This window comes from Dipodomys spectabilis, unplaced genomic scaffold, assembly GCF_019054845.1.
Source record: "Dipodomys spectabilis isolate Male_0828 unplaced genomic scaffold, ASM1905484v1 ptg000002l, whole genome shotgun sequence".
Taxonomy (NCBI): domain Eukaryota; kingdom Metazoa; phylum Chordata; class Mammalia; order Rodentia; family Heteromyidae; genus Dipodomys; species Dipodomys spectabilis.
The window spans coordinates 52,709,558-52,727,982 of NW_024870679.1; the positions used below are offsets into that span (position 1 = coordinate 52,709,558).

At 46.3% G+C, this 18,425-nt stretch overlaps 1 protein-coding gene and 1 pseudogene across 1 annotated transcript; both read left to right on the forward strand.

Moving 5' to 3' along the window:
- The first annotated feature begins 677 nt into the window (after positions 1-677).
- LOC122106969 (cytochrome P450 4B1) lies at positions 678-18,129 on the forward strand. The gene is made up of 12 exons (XM_042678514.1): positions 678-991; positions 7,065-7,206; positions 7,377-7,421; positions 8,864-8,991; positions 9,800-9,924; positions 10,209-10,360; positions 10,502-10,608; positions 11,375-11,565; positions 15,937-16,070; positions 16,769-16,833; positions 16,924-17,006; positions 17,441-18,129. The coding sequence occupies exons 1-12, from the start codon at positions 812-814 to the stop codon at positions 17,622-17,624; spliced, it is 1,536 nt and encodes a 511-aa protein (XP_042534448.1). The 5' UTR covers positions 678-811; the 3' UTR covers positions 17,625-18,129.
- Positions 13,484-15,259, forward strand: LOC122106978 (annotated as a pseudogene).
- Positions 18,130-18,425: the final 296 nt, after the last annotated feature.

The following is an 18,425-nucleotide window of genomic DNA, read 5'->3' on the forward strand; positions in this document are numbered from 1 at the left end:
AGAGGGGAGAGGCAAGTCCTTCATATAGGGTCTTTGGATACATAAAAAGAATTGGGCTGAGAAGGAAGTAACATGGAGTTATGAGAACAAAGCAGATTCCCTTCAAAGGGGACAATGGAAGCTTTCTTAGAAGTAAGTACAGGCAAACTGAGCTTTAATTTCATTATCTGGAAAATGGGCATAAAGAGTGAGCACCTATGACCTCCTTGTTGTCTTGAGTCAAATGAACAATATGTAAAATTCCCTTGAACATACAAAGGGGTCTTCAGAAAAGAGTTGCTGCTATGTCACTAATAATTGCCTTCTGCTCTCTCCTCTAAGGAACTAAAAGAGGATGTTCATTGCCTGGTTTCTTTGAAGCCCACTGCCTGGTTTTTCTTTTTTCTTTTTTTTTTGGTCTGGTCGTGGGGCCTGAACTCTGGGCCTGGGCGCTGTCCCTCAGCCCTTCAGCTCAAGGTTAGCACTCTACCACTTGAGCCACAGTGCCACTTCTGGCTTTTTTTTTCTGCTTATGTGGTGCTGAGGAATCGAACCCAAGGCCTCATGCATGCAAGGCAAGCACTCTACCACTGAGCCACCTTCCCAGCCCTGCCTGGTTTTTCTTTAGCTGAGTTTTGGGAGAAGTCATGCAGGCTGCCTCTTCTGTTTTTTGAGGTTGCTGTTTCCACCCTATGGCACTCAGCCCAGCTTGGGCTGATGCTGGCTCCAAGAGTGACTTGGGGTGGGGCCTGGCACAGTGCCTGGGTCCAGAGTATAAGAGAACTCACGAGCAGTGAAGACAAAGTGGAGCTCAGACACCTCAACTCTAGCCATGGGGCTAGGCTTCCTCTCCCTGAGCCTCTCCCGCCTGGGCCTATGGGCTTTTGTAGCGATCTTGCTCATCAGTCTTTTCAAGCTTCTTCGTTTACTACTTCGAAGGCAGAAGTTGGCCAGGGCTTTGGACAGCTTCCCAGGACCCCCAACCCATTGGCTTTTTGGGCATGCTCATGAGGTATGTGAGGGGGTTGAAAAGGGAGCCAGTTTCTTCTTTCCATTGGAGAATCAGGCCTAATCCCCTAGGGGCAGGAGATGATATGCTGGGAACAGTGTTTCTTAGTGTGCTTTCCCTCACTCCTACCTTTCAAGCTATGCTAGAAATCCTGAACACTTCAAAGATGGAGCCCCAGAAGGCCATAGTGGAGCTGTATGAGCAAACCTTTTACTCCAGCTGTCCCTTCTCCTGCCCCAGGAGAACATGGAGAGTCTGGAAAACAGCCTAGCTCTGGCCCTCCTAGCTGGAGGGCTCTTGCTTGGCAGAAAGAGAAGGGCCTGGAAGAATCAGAGAGGTGCTTTTGAGTACAACAAAGGTTTCCTGGGAAACCATCTGGCACCATCTGAATACCATTGCATTCCTCCAGGGCTTGACACCTTTGCTGTGGTTTGAATCTACACCAGAACCTGAGAAATTAGAAGGGCATGGTGGGTTGTTTCCCTATGGTAAAGAGGAAGATTTTGAGATTCCAAGCCAGTGAAGGGCTTACTTAACTCCATGTAGTTAGTAGACCAGAGGTCAAGTCAAAGTCAGACCCAGAAATTCTGCATTTTGTTTTAGAAGATAACCAGTTATTAAAAAGCCATTACAAGTTGATTTCTACACCTGGTAAGGATGGATGTTGGATGTGGAAGGGCTGTCCATCAAAACTAACTTCTTTTCTTGTTCTAAGATTACAGTCTGGAAGCCCTGGTAGCATGTACCCCTCACTCAATTTTTGGAGTACCTTCTTGTAAGGCAGGGACATGTCCTATTCTAGGAGCTACCTCATTTTACTCTGACACAGTAGGAGTTCATGGTAGACCTAATCTAATCTGTGTGTGTGTGTGTGTGTGTGTGTGTGTGTGTGTGTGTGTAAGGGGGAATGCTAGTTTCTAGTCTAAGGTAAGTTGATCCTGGAGATATCTGGGGCTCTTCTCTGGCCTTGCCCATCTCTGCAAGCGTCTCCTTGATTTTGTGTTGGATTTTAAAGACTCTTGCTCATTTTATTCACTTTTTCTTTTTTTTGTCTTTTCTTCTTTGGTACTGGGGATAGAACCCAGGACGTTGCACTTGCTAGGCAAGCGCTTGGCCACTGAGCTACATCCCAGCTCTTATTCACTTTTTCTTATCAGAGAAGTCACTCTCCCTTTGTACTTTCACTTCCTTATTGATCAAATTTCTAGGTTAGAAAAGTATATATAGAATGGGATAAAGCGTAGAGATTTAGCAAACCACTGGGCAGACAGATACCAAGTCTGACATCACTATAAGGAATTCCTAAGGCAAAATACCCTGAGATCTTTGCTTTCTTTGGTTCCTTGCTTCCAAATCAAACCCTGTCTTTGATTCTCCTTTTTCCAAGCAACTAGCATTGTCTTATCAACAGCTCTACAAAAAGTAAAACAGAGGGAATTAGAAAGAGTACAAATAGGAGGCAGAGGGCCAGTGGGAAGGGCAAGTAGGGAGCTGGGACCAGGGTGGAATACAAACATGAGGTAGGGGCCAGGGTGGAGGCAATCCAGGCGGATGGATTGAGCCATGGGGAGGAATGAGTGGTAGAGTAGACCAGGTGCTGGCACAGTGAGAATAGGAGAGGAAGGAGATATCAAAGCCAATGCCACAAATGTGAGGGGGTCTCTGAGGTCCCTTTCATCTACTAGGAAGAGGAGACCTTTTGACCTTTTTTAAACTGAGGCATCAATACAGCTGGATCAGAGCAGAATATGTCAATGCCACATAAAGACAAAAAACAACTCTGTGAGTCACAAGGATAGAATTTGGAGGATTTTGAGCAAAAGGAAAGAATTTTTCTGTGTTTCTAGTAGAACACATGGGGAACTGAGGCCCAGGAAGAGAAGGTTAGGGAGATGGCAGCACCCATCCAGGGATCAGGCATGGAAGCATCTGGTATTGGCTTTGGGGAGTTTTATAGCAGGAACTTCCTTTTGGGACCTGCTGCCTTTGATTCTCTTAGCTCTGCTTTACTAATTCCAATGTAGTTGCTTGGCAGGCCTGCAGTGGGGAAGGCCAGCCTCCATAGGATGTATCTCTTGATGTCACTATAAACCAAGGAGAAAATCACCTCTGTTTCTAGGTAGTTTTGAGATGGGTGGTGATTCTATTCCCTAGGAAAAGAGGAAGAGAAGACTTAGGGGGCAAACATAATGTGTATAAACACATATATGAGTCCTGGAGGATATGGTATTAGATGTGTGTGTAAGGGGGGAGGTTGTTGACATTTGGGGGGCCAAGGAAGAAAGATCTTTTGGAAAAAGCTGTCCAGTGAGGAAGGTAGGTAACAAAAGCTGGCACAGGAGAAGGTGAAGAGCCTCCAGGGAGAAAATTCTAGTATGGGAAGATGCTAAGGGTGAGACCCAGAGGAACATCATTTTTCCAGAACACACAATGGGAAAGGAACTACAGAGGATGACATCAAGAGTCAGGAGGAGAGCAAGGAGTTGCCCAGGGCTCAGCAGCTGTCAGTTGCCAAGGCTTAACACCAGAGAAGGGGGTATGCACCTCAATGGAAGCACGTGGGGGTAACCGAGGGCTGAAGTACTGAGGTAGGAAGAACTCCTTTGAGAACTTAGGTTACAAGCCAGTGGTGGTACGCAACTGGAACCCTAGCAGTTGCCAGGCAAGAACCATGATCAAAATAGGCAATTCCAGGATAGCCTGGGCTACATAGTGTAACCATCTTTAAAAAAATGAAATAGTTGCTGGGTGCCGGTGGCTCATGACTGTAATCCCAGCTACTCAGGAGGCTAAGGTCTGAGGATCACGGTTCAAAGTCAGCCCGGGCAGGAAAGTCCGTGAGACTCTGATCTCCAATAAACTACTAGAAACCGGAAGTCGTGCTGTGGCTTAAGTGGTAGAGCGCTTGCCTTGAGCTGAAGAGTGCGGGGACAGCGCCCAAGCCCAGAGTTCAAGCCCCGACCAAAAAAAAAGAAATAGTTATTCTGAAGGGAGGGAAAACCAGGTGTTAGCTAAACTTGAAGGAGCTGAACCAAGGAAGTTGTTTTTAAAATTTTTTCTTTCTATTACTTGTAACAGACATGTTTTAAATGCAGATAGGAAGGAGTTACTAAAGAGGGTGAGGTCTAAGAGAGATAAAAGGGAGGGAGGGAGGAGGGTTGGCCTTGGGCACTTGTGGAAGCCTTCTTTACATGGAACAGGAAGGCAGATCTTGGGTTCATCTCACCCAAAGAGGTTGACCAGTCCTTTTGCTCCTTCCACTGGGCTATATAGGTTCTTTCTGTGACTTATATAGTCATATACGCTGATATGTATGTTTGTGTCTGTAAGAGAAGATGGGAAAAAAGTCTCTTGTCTGTCACTAGAGTGGAGAGTAAGCCACTTCTCTGTTCCTTGGGGACATTATGCATTCCATCCTCTCTCTTTAGGCTCTCTGCTCGACCCTGTAGTTGAATCTCTGATATGTTTGTGTAAGTGATACTTCAGTGATTTTGTTGGTTCTCTTATTGTTCTTGACTGGTTCTTTCTGGTAGATATTTCTAACTCTTAAGCTTTATTTAAAATGTTGATGCTGGCTTGGGCTCTCTCTCACACACACATACACAGAGATACACACACACACACACACACACACACACATACACACACACACTCTGCTGTGATAATTTTGTAGTTAGGGGAGTAGCTATGATGGGAGGACATTGAAACTATGGCATACAAAGGCACCTAGGGGAGTCCATCTTGGAGGAGAGCAAAAAAGGGCTGATTTCTGCAGGATTTCTTTAGATAACAAGCCAAAGTGGCCCCAGAGAACAGAGCAGAGACTCATTGGAAAGATACCAGGCAGCTGGCTTTCAGTCTCATGACAAAGAAGTCTTGTTTAGAATGTGGACAATCCAAAGAAGGCTGTTTTGAAAAATGGTTTCTTAGCTGGGCACCAGTGGCTCATGCCTGTAATCTTAGCTACTCAGGATGCTGAGATATGAGGATCAGGGTTCAAAGCCAGCCAGGGCAAGAAAGTCCCTGAGATTCTTATTTCCAATTAACCATCAGAAACCAGAAGTAGTACTATGGCTCAAGTGGTACAGCACTAGCCTTGAGGTGGAGAGCCGAGGGACAGTGCCCAAGCCCAGAGTTCAAGCCCCATAACTGACCAGAAAAAAGAAAAAGAGAAGAAATAAAAGTGGTTTATTTTTTAATTTTTTCCTCCTCCTCCTCCTCCTCCTCCTCCTCCTTCTTCTTCTGTTTTTGGTCGGTTGTGGGGCTTGAACTCTGGGCCTGAGCACTGTCCCTCAGCTCTTCAGCTCATGTTGAGCAGTCTACCACTTGAGCCACAGTGCCACTTCCGGTTTTCTGAGTGGTTTATTGGAGATAAGAGTCTCCTGGACTTTTTCTGCCTAGGCTGACTTTGAACTGTGATCCTCAGATTTCAGCCTCCTGAGTAGCTAGGATTATAGGCGTGAGCCAGCAGTGCCAGCTAAAAAGTGGTTTCTTATAGTTAGAGGTGTCTAGGATCCTGGAGGGAAGGATTCTCATGTTGTGGAGGTGGTAGGCCAGACATCCTGGTACTAGGAACCTGAGTATAACATGATCTCCTTTCAGGGACCCCATTATGGTGGAGAAAAGAAAATCTCTTTCTTCTTTCCTCCTCAAATGTTTGTTTTTCTAAATGTCCAATTTTGCAAGCTGATGGATTTATGTTCTTGATCAGTCCTGGGAAAGTTGTAGCTGCAGCAGACTGTAGAAGCAGCCACACTTCAGGTCAACTGTTCCAAGGCCTGCCCAGTCTTGTTGACAGGAAGGACAGCAGGAAGGGCCTCAGTCAGTATCTCTGACCTATCCCAACTCATGTGGGAAAGTGGCTTCACTCTTCCTACCCATAAAGAGAGGTCGTGGTTCAACTAGACAACATAACATCCCTTTATGATCTGATTCTTGGAGCAAAACTCACTCAGACTCTTGGATAGTAAGAACATCCTGTTGCTTATCCCTAGCAGGGTAAACAAAGAGTATAAATGAGAGGATAACAGGGGTGGGGTGGAGAGCTCAGATCAGTGAATTATTTCCATTCTTTGCTTTCCCACTGCTTCCTTCCTTCTGGAGAAAAACAAGCTGGTCCAGACCTCAGGGCACCTGAGGACAAATCTGAGGCATCCTGTTGTGTAACACATAGGCTCTGGGCCGCAGTCACATGTCTCCTAGAAGGATGACCTCCCAATTCTCTCAGAGGGGCTGCAGCTCTGTAGCAGTGAGGTCAAGTGCCGTCTTCACTCCCACCATGTTCTTGGGACAGTCAGGGCATATAGGAAAAATCTGGGCATAGGGAGGCTGTGGCAGGCTGTTTGTTTTCCAAGATCAGTGTTAGTATGAGGCCAGGGTCTCCTGTCATTTTGCAGGAGAATGCTGCAAAAAGGCATAGACATGACTGGTGAAGAGGGGAGTAAGGCTCAGATAAACCAGACCAGCCAAAGGTTCCTTCCCACTCTGAGATTCTAAGGTTCTGGTTTTATTGTGACTTGGGAGAGATGGAGGGAGGAGGAGTGACAAAGGTGATCAGAAAGTTGGTAAGGAAAATCCAAGAGGACCCATAGAAAATACAGAAGTGAGTATTTCCATGGATACCAGTTAGAAAGAAAGCAAGGACACCAGAAAGTTTCCATCTTCCCTGTGGGTTAACATGATTTTTATCACTGTCTTATCTTGACATTGCCTGCCTAAGGACAATGAAAACTCTTATAATTTCCTTGGCTTGAATGAGAGATGAATCTATGGGGGAGTTTCCACCAAACTATACAGAGATCCTGGGAGGACAAGAACCCAAAGACAAAGCTAGTAGCTGGAGACCAAAGAAAGGCCAATCTCCAGGGCCCCTGAGGTTGGTGGCTTGGATATAGAGCAGTGGCTGTGGGGTTGGGGTGGGCACTGCAGCGGAACTGTTCAGGAAAGGGGTACAGGAAGAAGGAGGGAAGTTCAAGGGCTTGCCTGGGCAGCATCTACCCTTTCTAGCCTAGGGACCTGGGGCCTGGATGGTGACATTGGGTTATTGAGTTCTTCTGGCCTTCTGTTACCATTTCAGATCCGGCAGACAGGGAGCCTGGACAAAGTGGTATCCTGGGCTCACCAGTTCCCACATGCCCACTCACTCTGGCTTGGACAATTTATTGGCTTCCTGAACATCTATGAACCTGACTATGCCAAAGCTGTGTACAGTCGCGGGGGTGAGGTGTTCCAAGGAGAGGGAGGGGCTTTCTGAGAGCACACCACTCAGGGTACAAGGTGGGGAGGAGTCCAGGGACTATGTCCAAAGTCTAGGAAGGGGATGCCCAGTTTCCCACCCCAGTCTCTTCTGGGAAGAACCTAGCTCAGCTGAACCATTTCTCTTCTGCAGACCCCAAGGCCCCAGATGTGTATGACTTCTTCCTCCAGTGGATTGGTAAGCACCTTGCTTTCCCTACCCTTCCCTTTTCACCCTTATGCTGGATGACCAGAGTCCTTCCCTGCCCTGTCCCAGTCAGTCAGTCAGTCATCTTATCAGGTGGACAACTTATCTGGTTCCCATGTGTTGGTCCCTATCTTAAGATTAACTTCTCTGTAGGGAGACAAGGGGGAAAGGAGAGCTCTTGGCTGGCAGGGGAAGTATGACCAAGCACATTCCTTTCTGAGCCTTCATCTTCCCTCCCTTCCAGGCAGGTGCTCTGGGGACTTAGTGGAAGTAAATAATGGCTTCATGAAGGAGGCAGTTGTTCTTACAGGAGATTTTGATAAGTGGTGCTGTCCAGGACAGGAGCATAGAAGGCTGTGGTGCTAGGACCAGAAGCTAAGAAAAGTCTGTGTGGTTGGAAGGCAGACTTTTAATTTGGAGATGAGGTTGAGCAGGTAGGAATTGGTCACTCTTGGCTATCAGGCTAGTTAGTATTGTGGATTGATGTTGAAGATGAATAGGAGTCACTGAGTATTCTAAAGCTGAGGTGTACATTTTTCCAAAGTCTTTCTTTTCCTTTTTTGGGTCCAGTTGTGGAGCCTGAACTCTGGGCCTGGGACGCTGTCCCTCAGCTCTTCAGCTCAAGGCTAGCACTCTACCACTTGAGCCAGAGCGCCACTTCCGGCTTTTTTCTTTTTTCTTATGTGGTGCTGAGGAATTGAACCCAGGGCCTCAGGCATGCAGGGCAAGCACTCTACCACTGTGCCACCTTCCCAGCCCCAGTCCAAAGTTTTTCTTTTACTCATGATCTCCAAGGCATCCACAGCAGCTCTCTGTGAGCTAAGAAAGAATGAGGCAAGAGGAAGAAAATGGTCTCAAATAATGCAAGAAAAAATTTTTTTTGGTAGATTTCAGTGCATCTTGTTTTCACTATAACTAGGAAGGAGAGAGTAAAAGGAAAGACATATAGATTTAGGAAAATAAGAGGCAAATTTTGAAGACAGAAGTGCATTTCCATCACTGTGTACTGTTTATGTGTATAGGGTCAGGAGTTTAGGGTCCTTCCTCAAGCCACGAAGCTGTAACCTCCATCTCAGCAGTTGAAAGTTGAGGCCCAGGAAGCTTCCCTTCTACCTTACTGTCCCTAGCAGCAAATAATCTTGTGACTGAGTCTAGTGCCATCTAACACAAGGTGCTGGAGCCCTGGCTTTGTAGGTGCGACTGACTAGCAGTCATTGCGGAATCCATGCCAAGGACAAAGTTTACTCTCCAAGAACTATTGCCTGGGCATGGGGTCTCTGAGAGCAATACTTAAGTCTTTTAGTGGCTTACTCCTGCAGAGGTCTGGGTTCAGGGAAGGGAGATAGGCCTGCTTGGTCTAATCCTGCCAGGATTAGTGCAGGAATGCCTGGACTCCCCAGTCCTTTCATCCCTTTTCTCTTCCCCCTTCCCAGGGAGAGGCCTGCTGGTTCTGGATGGGCCCAAATGGTTCCAACACCGTAAGCTGCTTACACCTGGTTTTCATTATGATGTATTGAAGCCTTATGTGGCTGTGTTCGCTGACTCCACACACGCCATGCTGGTGAGCTCCCTGTGGCAGGTTCCTGGAGCTGTAGGCTGTAGGACCAGCCCTCTCTATACCCTCCTTTTGCCCTGGATGAGGGCAGAAGCTGCTCTGTCCAGGGGAGAATCCCTGAGGCCCTGCACACACACATTCTGCTTGTAACAGCAGCACTCAAGTTCTGCTATGTGACTCCCTGTTGCAAACCATGGCTGACTGTACTGAAGTTCCCAGTGCCCAGTCAGCTCTGCTCCTTGTCTCTACCAGGAGGCCTGCCTCTCTTTCTTGCCCTACTAAAAGGTCTTGAGAGTCTTCAATAAGTCTCCTAAAAGAGCAGAATTTGAGTGCTGCTTATAGTTGAGAGCTGCTTATAGTTGAGAGCTCTTCATATTTAAAAAGTATCTTCTTTTTATTCTCTGCCTCTCACAACTGCTCACACTCATCTCTGAGAGGAATGTCAGGTCAGGACTGGAGAATTCTAGAAGTTACCTAAACTAGTCTTTCCCTTTGCAGGAAACTCCTTCCCAGCATTACTGCAGGCCCAATTGACACACAGGCTATGCTGGGGAGCTCACCATCTCTGGGTCTTACTCTTCCTTACAGGCTAGCCTGTCTGGGAGAAAGTACCAACAGATTGCATAAAATCTTCCTCCTATTCCTGTCCTCTGAACCTGCCTCTCCTACAGGCTGCCAAAGTCCGCATTTTAGCAGATGGAGGGCAGGACTAGGAAGAGGCACTCAGTGTTGATAGACTTTAGCAGTCCTGGAGTACAATGGAGGGTGTCTAGTGTAGCTGGTCTCCATATTGCCTCCTATCTTTGGGCTCTAGGACAAATGGGAAAAAAAGGCTCGGGAGGATAGAAGCTTCGACATCTTCTGTGATGTAGGTCACATGGCTCTGGACTCACTCATGAAGTGCACATTTGGCAAAGGACACAGCGGCCTGGACCACAGGTCAGGGGCACCTCAGGCTGACACTCCCAGCCTAGGTCTCAGAAGGGGGAGATACAAGGGCTCCTTGTTGTAAAGGAGATAGGGATCTGCCCTCACCCTCCCAGCTCTTACTTGAGGTAGGGAGCCACATTTGGTGTGGGTGAGGAGGTTGAGGGGTGGGAAGAGGAGGAGCAGGAGCCCTCTCCTGCTGTGGTTGCGTGGGATTCCTGGATGGGAGCTGCTCAGGAGTGTTTTCAGTCAATGCCTGAATTTCCCCATCTCTCTGTCCAACATCTGTTGCACAGGGACAATGACTACTACCAGGCAGTCAGTAAACTTACACTGCTGATGCAGCAGCGCATCGATTCTTTCCACTATCACAATGACTTCATCTATTGGCTCACCCCACATGGCCGCCAATTTCTGAAGGCCTGCCAGACGGCCCACAACCATACAGGTGAATCTTTCCCACAAGGATCACCCCTAGGAAGCATGGGGTTTTCCTCTGGGACTTTCTGTGCCTTGCCCACTATAGAATCTCAGTTCCTCTTAGGGCAGAGGATGATTCCTACACAATGACATTGTGTTCCCGGCCTAGACGAAGTCATCAGGAAGCGGAAGGAAGCTCTGCAGAATGAAAAGGAGCAGGAAAAGATCCAGCAACGGAGACACCTGGACTTCCTGGACATTCTCCTAGGCGCTCGGGTGAGTGCATGTGATGTATTTCACCCAAATGTTGGTCTCAGAAGATTCTTCAGACCATCCTCCTGGGAGAGGTCCACTGCCCAACACAAGTGGCTGACAGTCTTTCTTTTTTCCCCAGCATGGAATGGCTTCTTGTCCTATGACATGTGTCAGTGAGGGTTCAGAACTGCAGGGTGTGTGGCTAGTAGTCTGTGGCTTAAAGAGGAAGCCTGGATCATGACATGGTAGCAACCTGGAGACATCTATATATTTCTAAGACCCCTTCTTTGCCCCCCCGAAATTTTTTGGCACTGTAGAATCTTGGAATTCAAAGGTTAAATTCCTTTCTTCCTTTTGCCCATTGTTCTTCTATTCTGTAAACTTACTGAGTGCTTTTTCCCCCATAATAGTTCCTGTGCTAGGATGCAAAGGTTGGAAAGCACTCCAGGTGTTGATAGTCAAGTGGAAGGAAAAGTAGGTGGATATTGCAAAGATGCCTCTCTCTGCCAGGTGGTAGTCTGTTGCTGAGTAAGCAAAGCTCACATTGGAGCTGTGAAAAGTCTTAGGCCATTTGGCCAGAAGGGTCAAGGAGGACTTCCTAGAGTAAGATGCATCTAAGTTGGACTTGGAAGAAAGGAATCTGGGAGAAGGTCTTAACCCCTGGCCTCCCAATCTGCTGAGCAGCCTTCACTCTGGCTTTCACTCTTGCATTTGACAGCGATTGCTCTGAGTTCTTGTTGGCACCCATCCTAAAGGCTTTGAGCTGCCCTCTTGTGTCTTAATTCAGGATGAGAGTGGGATCACACTGTCAGACTCAGACCTCCGTGCTGAGGTGGACACATTCATGTTTGAAGGCCATGACACCACCACTAGCGGTATCTCCTGGTTCCTCTACTGCATGGCCCTCTACCCCGAGCACCAGGAGCGCTGTCGGGATGAGGTCCGTGAGATCCTAGGGGACAAGGACTCCTTCCAGTGGTGAGTGAGGCTGAAGATGGACCTTCGCCCTCTCAGCCAGGGAGAGAGCTATGCCCATCCTGTACCATCTGAGGATGACACAGCCATCTGGGAAATGGCAGCTGTTGACTTCATCCCTCCTAGGGGAGGGCTGGGTATGAGTGTACCCCTGAGCCTATTTTCCCCAAATGGAGTCTTTCTCACATAGAGAGGCATTTGCCTTCTGGGAAGGGAGCACTGGGAGAGAAAGAGGAGGAAATTGGGTATGGACAGAGATAAGACAACTAGGGGAGAGCCAGTCCCTTGCCACCTGCCTTGGGTACACAACTGTCAAACTCCACAACTCTTCCTGGTGAAGGAGAAAAGACTATTTCCAAACTCCATCACTTGAAAACTTTCCAATGTTCTTTTGTTTCTTGGCTCATGACTGAATTCTTGAATGCCAAGCAAATTGACTTCTCTTTGTTGCCTAATCCCTGGGAATTTCTTACATGTTCCCTCACCCTCTGACCCTAAGGCCTTTGCATCCTGTCAGGCTTCTCTCCTGTGCTGCCTGTGCTGCCTCCAGGTCGGGACAAGGCACATCGCAGAGCTGCAGAAAAGGCTCAGCCAATGGCGGAATTTAAAATTTACTCTAAGGGGGTGGAGTCTCCATTGCTCACTTTTTAATTGGTGGAATGTTGGAAACCTTCCAGGGTACCCAGCCCTGTGCCAAGTGCTATGTGGGATGCAGATGGGAAAAGAAGGAAGGGCCATAACTAGAAAGCCATAGCAAACCACAGAAAGGAGTAAGACTGATTGGCTTGGATGTTGAGAACAAGGGACCAGAAGGAGTGGGGCTTGGATTAATTTTTTAAGGTGGATTAAAAACCCAGGAAGAGCCAGGAGCCAGTGGCTCACGCCTGTAATCCTAGCTACTCAGGAGACTGAGATCTGAGGATCACAGTCCAAAGCCAGCCCGGGCAGGAAAGTCCATGAGACTTTTATTTCCAGTTAACCACTAGAAAACCGGAAGTGGCACTGTGGCTCAAGTGGTAGAGCACTAGCCTTGAGCTGAATAGCTGAGGGATAGTGCTCAGGCCCAGAGTTCAAGCCCCACAACTGACCAAAAACCAAAAAAACAGAAACAAAAACAAAGAAAAATGCAGGAAGAGACAACTAGGCATTCTACCCTGGGTAATAATGTGAACAAAGGCGATCAGGGAGTTAAACATTTTTTTTTCTTTTCTTTTTAAAATTATCTTTAAGTAGTTGTACAAAGAAGTTCCCATTCTGCGAAACAGTATATGAGTACAAAGTGTCTGACAACATTGTCACCCAACTCTCTTAACCCATCCCTTCTCTCACTTTTTTTCTTTAATTGAGATTAGGTGATTACATAAATTTCACATATTTCACAGTATTGTGGAATAGTGATACTTAGAGTCACAAACAACATTTTCTTTTATTAAATGGTTTTATTGTTCTTTTGTTTCCCTCCTCCTCCTCCTCCTCCTCCTCCTCCTCCTCCTCCTCCTCCTCCTCCTCCTCCTCCTCCTCCTCCTCCTCCTCCTCCTCCTCCTCCTCTTCTTCTTCTTCTTCTTCTTCTTCTTCTTCTTCTTCTCCTTCTTCTTCTTCTTCTTCCTCTTCTTCTTCTTCTTTTTGGTGATTGTGGGGCTTGAACTCAAGGTATGGGTGCACTGTCCCTGAGCTCTTTTTTTTCTCAAGGCTAGTGCTCTACCACTTTGAGCCATGGCTACCATTCTGTTTTTTAACTGGTTAGAGAGAAGAGTCTCACAGGGACTTTCTGCGTGGGCTGGCTTTGAACCATGATCCTTAGCTCTCAGCCTCCTGAGTAGCTAGGATTACAGGTGTGAGCCACCATTGCCTACTGTGAGAAAATTTCTTTTTGGACAGTGTCACCCCTTCCTTTGCTCTTTCTCCAAGTCTTTCCCTCCCTTCCTTGCCCAAAAATTGTATAGCTCATTTTCAACTGAGTACTACTCATACAGTTGTTTACCGTTTGTCTCTCCATTTCTTTGCCCCCCTGTTCCCTCCCTCCAAGAGAGTTAAACATTTTTTTTAAACTTTCCACTTAACTCTCTCTAGAACTTGAAGCAAATTCAAGGACACTTAGTCAAATGAAATGTCAGGATTAACGTTACTCATTTTCTCTGGGGCTGCAAGAGGCCCCCATAGCTGTGGCTGAGCTGGAAAAAAGATGGCCGCAGCTGTGTGGCAGAATTTGGCCCAGCTCATGAATTCCAGTGGCTCTCATAAAGATCTGGCAGGCAAGTGTTGTCAGATCCTAGAAAAAGCCATTCAGTTATCTGGAGCAGAACAACTAGAATCTTTGAAAGCTTTTGTGGAAGCAATGGTAAATGAGAATGTTAGTCTTGTCATCTCACAACAGTTGCTAACTGATTTCTGCACACATGTCCCTAATCTGCCTAACAGCACAGCCAAAAAACTGATCATTTCACCTTGGAAAAGATCCAGCCTAGAGTCATTTCATTTGAGGAGCAGGTTGCTTCCACAAGATAGCATCTTGCATCTATATATGAGAAAGAAGAAGATTGGAGAAATGCAGCTCAAGTGTTGGTGGGAATTCCTTTGGAAACAGGACAAAAACAGTACAATGTAGATTATAAACTGGAGACTTATCTGAAGACTGCTAGGCTATATCTGGAGGATGATGATCCTGTTCAGGCAGAGACTTACATAAATCGAGCATCGTTGCTTCAGAATGAATCAACCAATGAACAGTTGCAGATACATTATAAAGTATGTTATGCACATGTTCTTGATTATAGAAGAAAATTAATTGAAGCTGCACAAAGGTACAATGAGCTCTCTTACAAGACGATAGTCCATGAAAGTGAAAGACTAGAGGACTTAAAACATGCTTTGCACTGTACCATCTTAGCATCAGCAGGACAGCAGCGTTCTCAGATGCTGGCTACTCTGTTTAAGGATGAAAGGTGCCAGCAACTGGCTGCATATGGGATTCAAGAGAAAATGTACCTAGATAGGATCATCAGAGGAAACCAACTTCAAGAATTTGCTGCCATGCTGATGCCTCACCAGAAAGCAACTACAGCTGATGGTTCTAGTATCTTGGACAGACTGTTATTGAACACAATTTGTTGTCTATAAGCAAACTATATAATAATATTACCTTTGAAGAACTTGGAGCTCTTTTAGAGATAACTGATGCTAAAGCAGAAAAAAATAGCATCTCAAATGATAACAGAAGGTCATATGAATGGATTTATTGACCAGATTGATGAAATAGTTCATTTTGAAACCTGAGAAGCCCTGCCAACATGGGACAAACAGATCCAATCACTTTGTTTCCAAGTGAATAACTTTCTGGAGAAAACAAGACAGCACCAGAATGGACAGCACAAGCCATGGAGGCCCAGATGGCCCAGTGAATCCTTGAGGAACTTGTATGACACTACCTCCTTTACATGTTGTGCAGATTGATTCCACTGTCCCTCTGAAGCATTTGCATCATGACCTTACACACTGAAGTCCCTTTTATGCTGGATTCCATTTAAAGAAGATAATAGAGCAAAAAGTCCAAGCATTTAAACATGTAGTTCCCGTATATCCAGGGTCTGGTATCAAGCTAACTCAGATGTTTTGAAAGCTTTTTCTTTGAAATATCTGTGACTAAGAAGTTTGGGATTTGAGATAACTTTGTAGCCTTGTAAAACTTAGGTGCTATGTGCCTCTCCAAATGTGGTTATTCTTATAAATGGAGAAATGGGCAAAAAAAAAAAAAAAAAAAAAAAAGAAATGCCAGGACTAGGAGGAAAAACTCAGAATTGGTGGCTCTGAAATTAGGTATTACATATGAGTTGCAGTTGAACCTCACATTGGGTCAAGGAGAAGTTTCTCTCTCTCTCTTTCTTTCTCTCTCTCTCTCTTTCTCTCTCTCCCCCCTCTAACACACACACACACACACACACACACACACACACACACAGAGTTTATCATTGTTTTCCAAAACAAGTCTTGAATCTTCAATCAGCATCAGCCCCTGTCCTTCCCAAACAAGGTCCATAGTGGAAAAGAAGCAGAACCTAAAGAACTACTCTTTGGGGGCTTCCATAGGGTCTTGAGAGTCATGGAAGTAGAAAAGACCTTGTCTTGATGACTGGGTAAACATATGTCTCTTAGGTCTTGGTCCATCTCTCTAGTGTTGAAGATGGGGAGGGGACAGAGGCAAGTGGTTCCAGCTCACTGAGTCTTAGTGGTCACCCTTTGTCTTTTCTGGTTTGTGCCCATGGAGTCCTGTGTTCCCCTCTCTTGGCTGACTGGTTGTGAGGTGGAGTTGGGTCAGAATCTTGCCTTCTCCCAGGACTCCTCTGGTCCCTATTTGCAAGCATCCTGTGTTGTTGGCAGGGATGATCTGGGCAAGATGACCTACCTGACCATGTGCATCAAGGAGACCTTCCGCCTCTACCCACCTGTGCCTCAGGTATACCGCCAGCTCAACAAGCCGGTCACCTTTGTGGATGGCCGCTCTCTACCTGAAGGTGAGATAGGGTGGGGTTTGAGGTAGAATCAGAGTATTATGGTGGATGCTCTCTGACATCTCCAGTGCTGTTGATCAAAGAAGAGCTCTGGCTTTGTGTTCAGAGGGCTCTGGTTCTAAGTCCTGGCTCTACAACATCTGAGTCAATTTCTTTACCCTAAACCTCTTTGTTCTTTTATGAAATGGTAGTAAGAAGAGTGAGAACCTACGTTCTAGAATTGTAGTCAAGATCAAAGAGATGGTGTTCATCAAGGCTGTCATTTACCAACATGAACATCAACTCCATGGGGGGTGATTGACACTGACTATGAGGCTGTGTAGTGTGCAACATGTACAATTATACATAGTGGCTTTACAAAGAGTGTCTCAGGCCTGTACCTAGTCAACACCCAGTGACCGCTAGATTTTAACATCATGATTTTATGAATAATAACTTCCCAAAAGTTAGTTAATGGAAAGTGGAAGGGCTATAACCATCCCTGTTTGTCCCATTTTGTTGTAGGGTGAGATCCCCTCTTCTTTTCCTTCATTCTACAAAAGTCTGTGACAGGTGCTGTGCTCAGTGCTGGGCCTATAGGGCCTAGGCATAGTACTTTGCTGAGTGTAGTAAGATGTAAGTTAGGGAGACACTCAAGGATGTGTGAAGGTGGGCCTGGCTGCTCAGAACCTCTGGTCACAAAGCTCCTGTTTTGCCTGTAGGCAGCCTGATCTCTCTGCACATCTATGCTCTCCATAGGAACAGCTCGGTGTGGCCTGACCCTGAGGTACTCCATGTCTGGGAGGTCAGGCAGGGTGGGCTCTTTGGAGGTCATGCCAAGACCTGGTAAGAATTTAATCAAGGTCTGTCTTCTTAGGTCTTTGACCCCCTGCGCTTTTCACCAGAGAATGTGACTGGACGCCACCCCTATGCTTTCATGCCTTTTTCTGCTGGTCCTAGGTAAGAAGAGGCCCAGACCCTCCACACCCTCCTAAGGAAGGGTGGAGGACACTATGGGGGGAAAGCATCATTATGTGGTGCTCTGTAGTAAGGGGACCATGCTAGGTTCCCTATTCTATTCCTGCTCCTGGGAAGAAGGTGGGCTGGCACCTAGTCATGCCTCCACCATTTGATTTTGCTGGTTGTTGTGGAGATGGAGTGTAGAGTACTTTTCTGTTTGGGCTGACCTTGAGCCATAATCCTCCAGAGCTAGGATTATAGTTGTGAGCCACTGGTGTCCAGTCTCAAGATCCAGTTCTTAAGCCCAGGCCAAGCAATGCATTAGTCACTTATAGATCTAAAAAGTTACTGGTTTTTGTTGATCATTAAAAGCACTGGATTTCCTCACTCTAGACCTCCAATAGTTTCATGCTTCTTTGTGCTGCTTGCAACAGGAACTGTATTGGGCAGCAGTTTGCCATGAATGAGATGAAGGTGGTCACAGCTCTCTGTTTGCTGCGCTTTGAGTTCTTTCTGGACTCCTCACGGCTGCCCATCAAGATGCCACAGCTGATCCTGCGCTCCAAGAATGGTATACACCTCCATCTGAAGCCTCTGGGTTCTAGGTCTGAGAAGTAGGCCTTAGAGAGCAAAGGCCAAAAAAGGCCAGGTTATTTTCCACTCCCTTGGGACTGCTCTCAGACTATATGAAGGGAATTATGGCTCTGTGGCATCAAGAGGCTTATAGTTTGGGAGGGGAGTGGGTACTGATGAACAGTGCCTTGTAAACATGTCTATGTTTGTTATTCATGGAGTTTTAGAGCTCATTCATTCATTCCACAAACATTGGTGAACACTCACTTGCTTTGAGAAGCTTCCTTTATCTCCTGTGATTTACAGTCTTTCTGAAATGTAGCAGAAATGTATCTTAGTGAATGGAATGAAAGTTTTCCCTTGGGAAGCACAGTTACCACCAGGTAGCCTATGAGAGAGGAATAGTGCTTGTCTCCTTATTGAGATACTTCTTTTTCCCCCTGTAAATTTATGCATTCTTCATATGTGTGTGTGTTTGGAAGATAATGGGCATAAAGAAAAAAAATAAGTCAAAACTGTACAGAATAAAGAATTCTCAAGCAAACCCTCATCAGCGAAGTCAAATGTTTCCCTAGAGTGTCTTCTGCCCCTCCTGGGATGGATTTTGGTGCCTGCCTGTTACTCTCAGCATTGATGTCTCACAGTTGTATGATGCTTTGGACACTCAGGGTTTGACTTGGGAGAAGATGGCAGAGAGGCATCATAGTGGGATTTCCTAGAAGAAAGGAAGTGCCTCTTATACCAGGCTCTGAATTGTGGGTGTGGAATGAGGGTGTACTGAAAGAATTTTTGGGAGGGACTACCTGATGACTTAGAAGTTTTTTCTGGTAGCCTCTGTGGCAACTG

Bases quoted from the DNA above. Each gene is read 5' to 3' on its own strand.
- LOC122106969 (XM_042678514.1), top strand. From the start codon at position 812: ATGGGGCTAGGCTTCCTCTCCCTGAGCCTCTCCCGCCTGGGCCTATGG. The intron at 992-7,064 runs GTATGTGAGGGG...TTACCATTTCAG, and splicing joins TTTTTGGGCATGCTCATGAG to ATCCGGCAGACAGGGAGCCT. The intron at 8,992-9,799 runs GTGAGCTCCCTG...TTTGGGCTCTAG, and splicing joins ACTCCACACACGCCATGCTG to GACAAATGGGAAAAAAAGGC.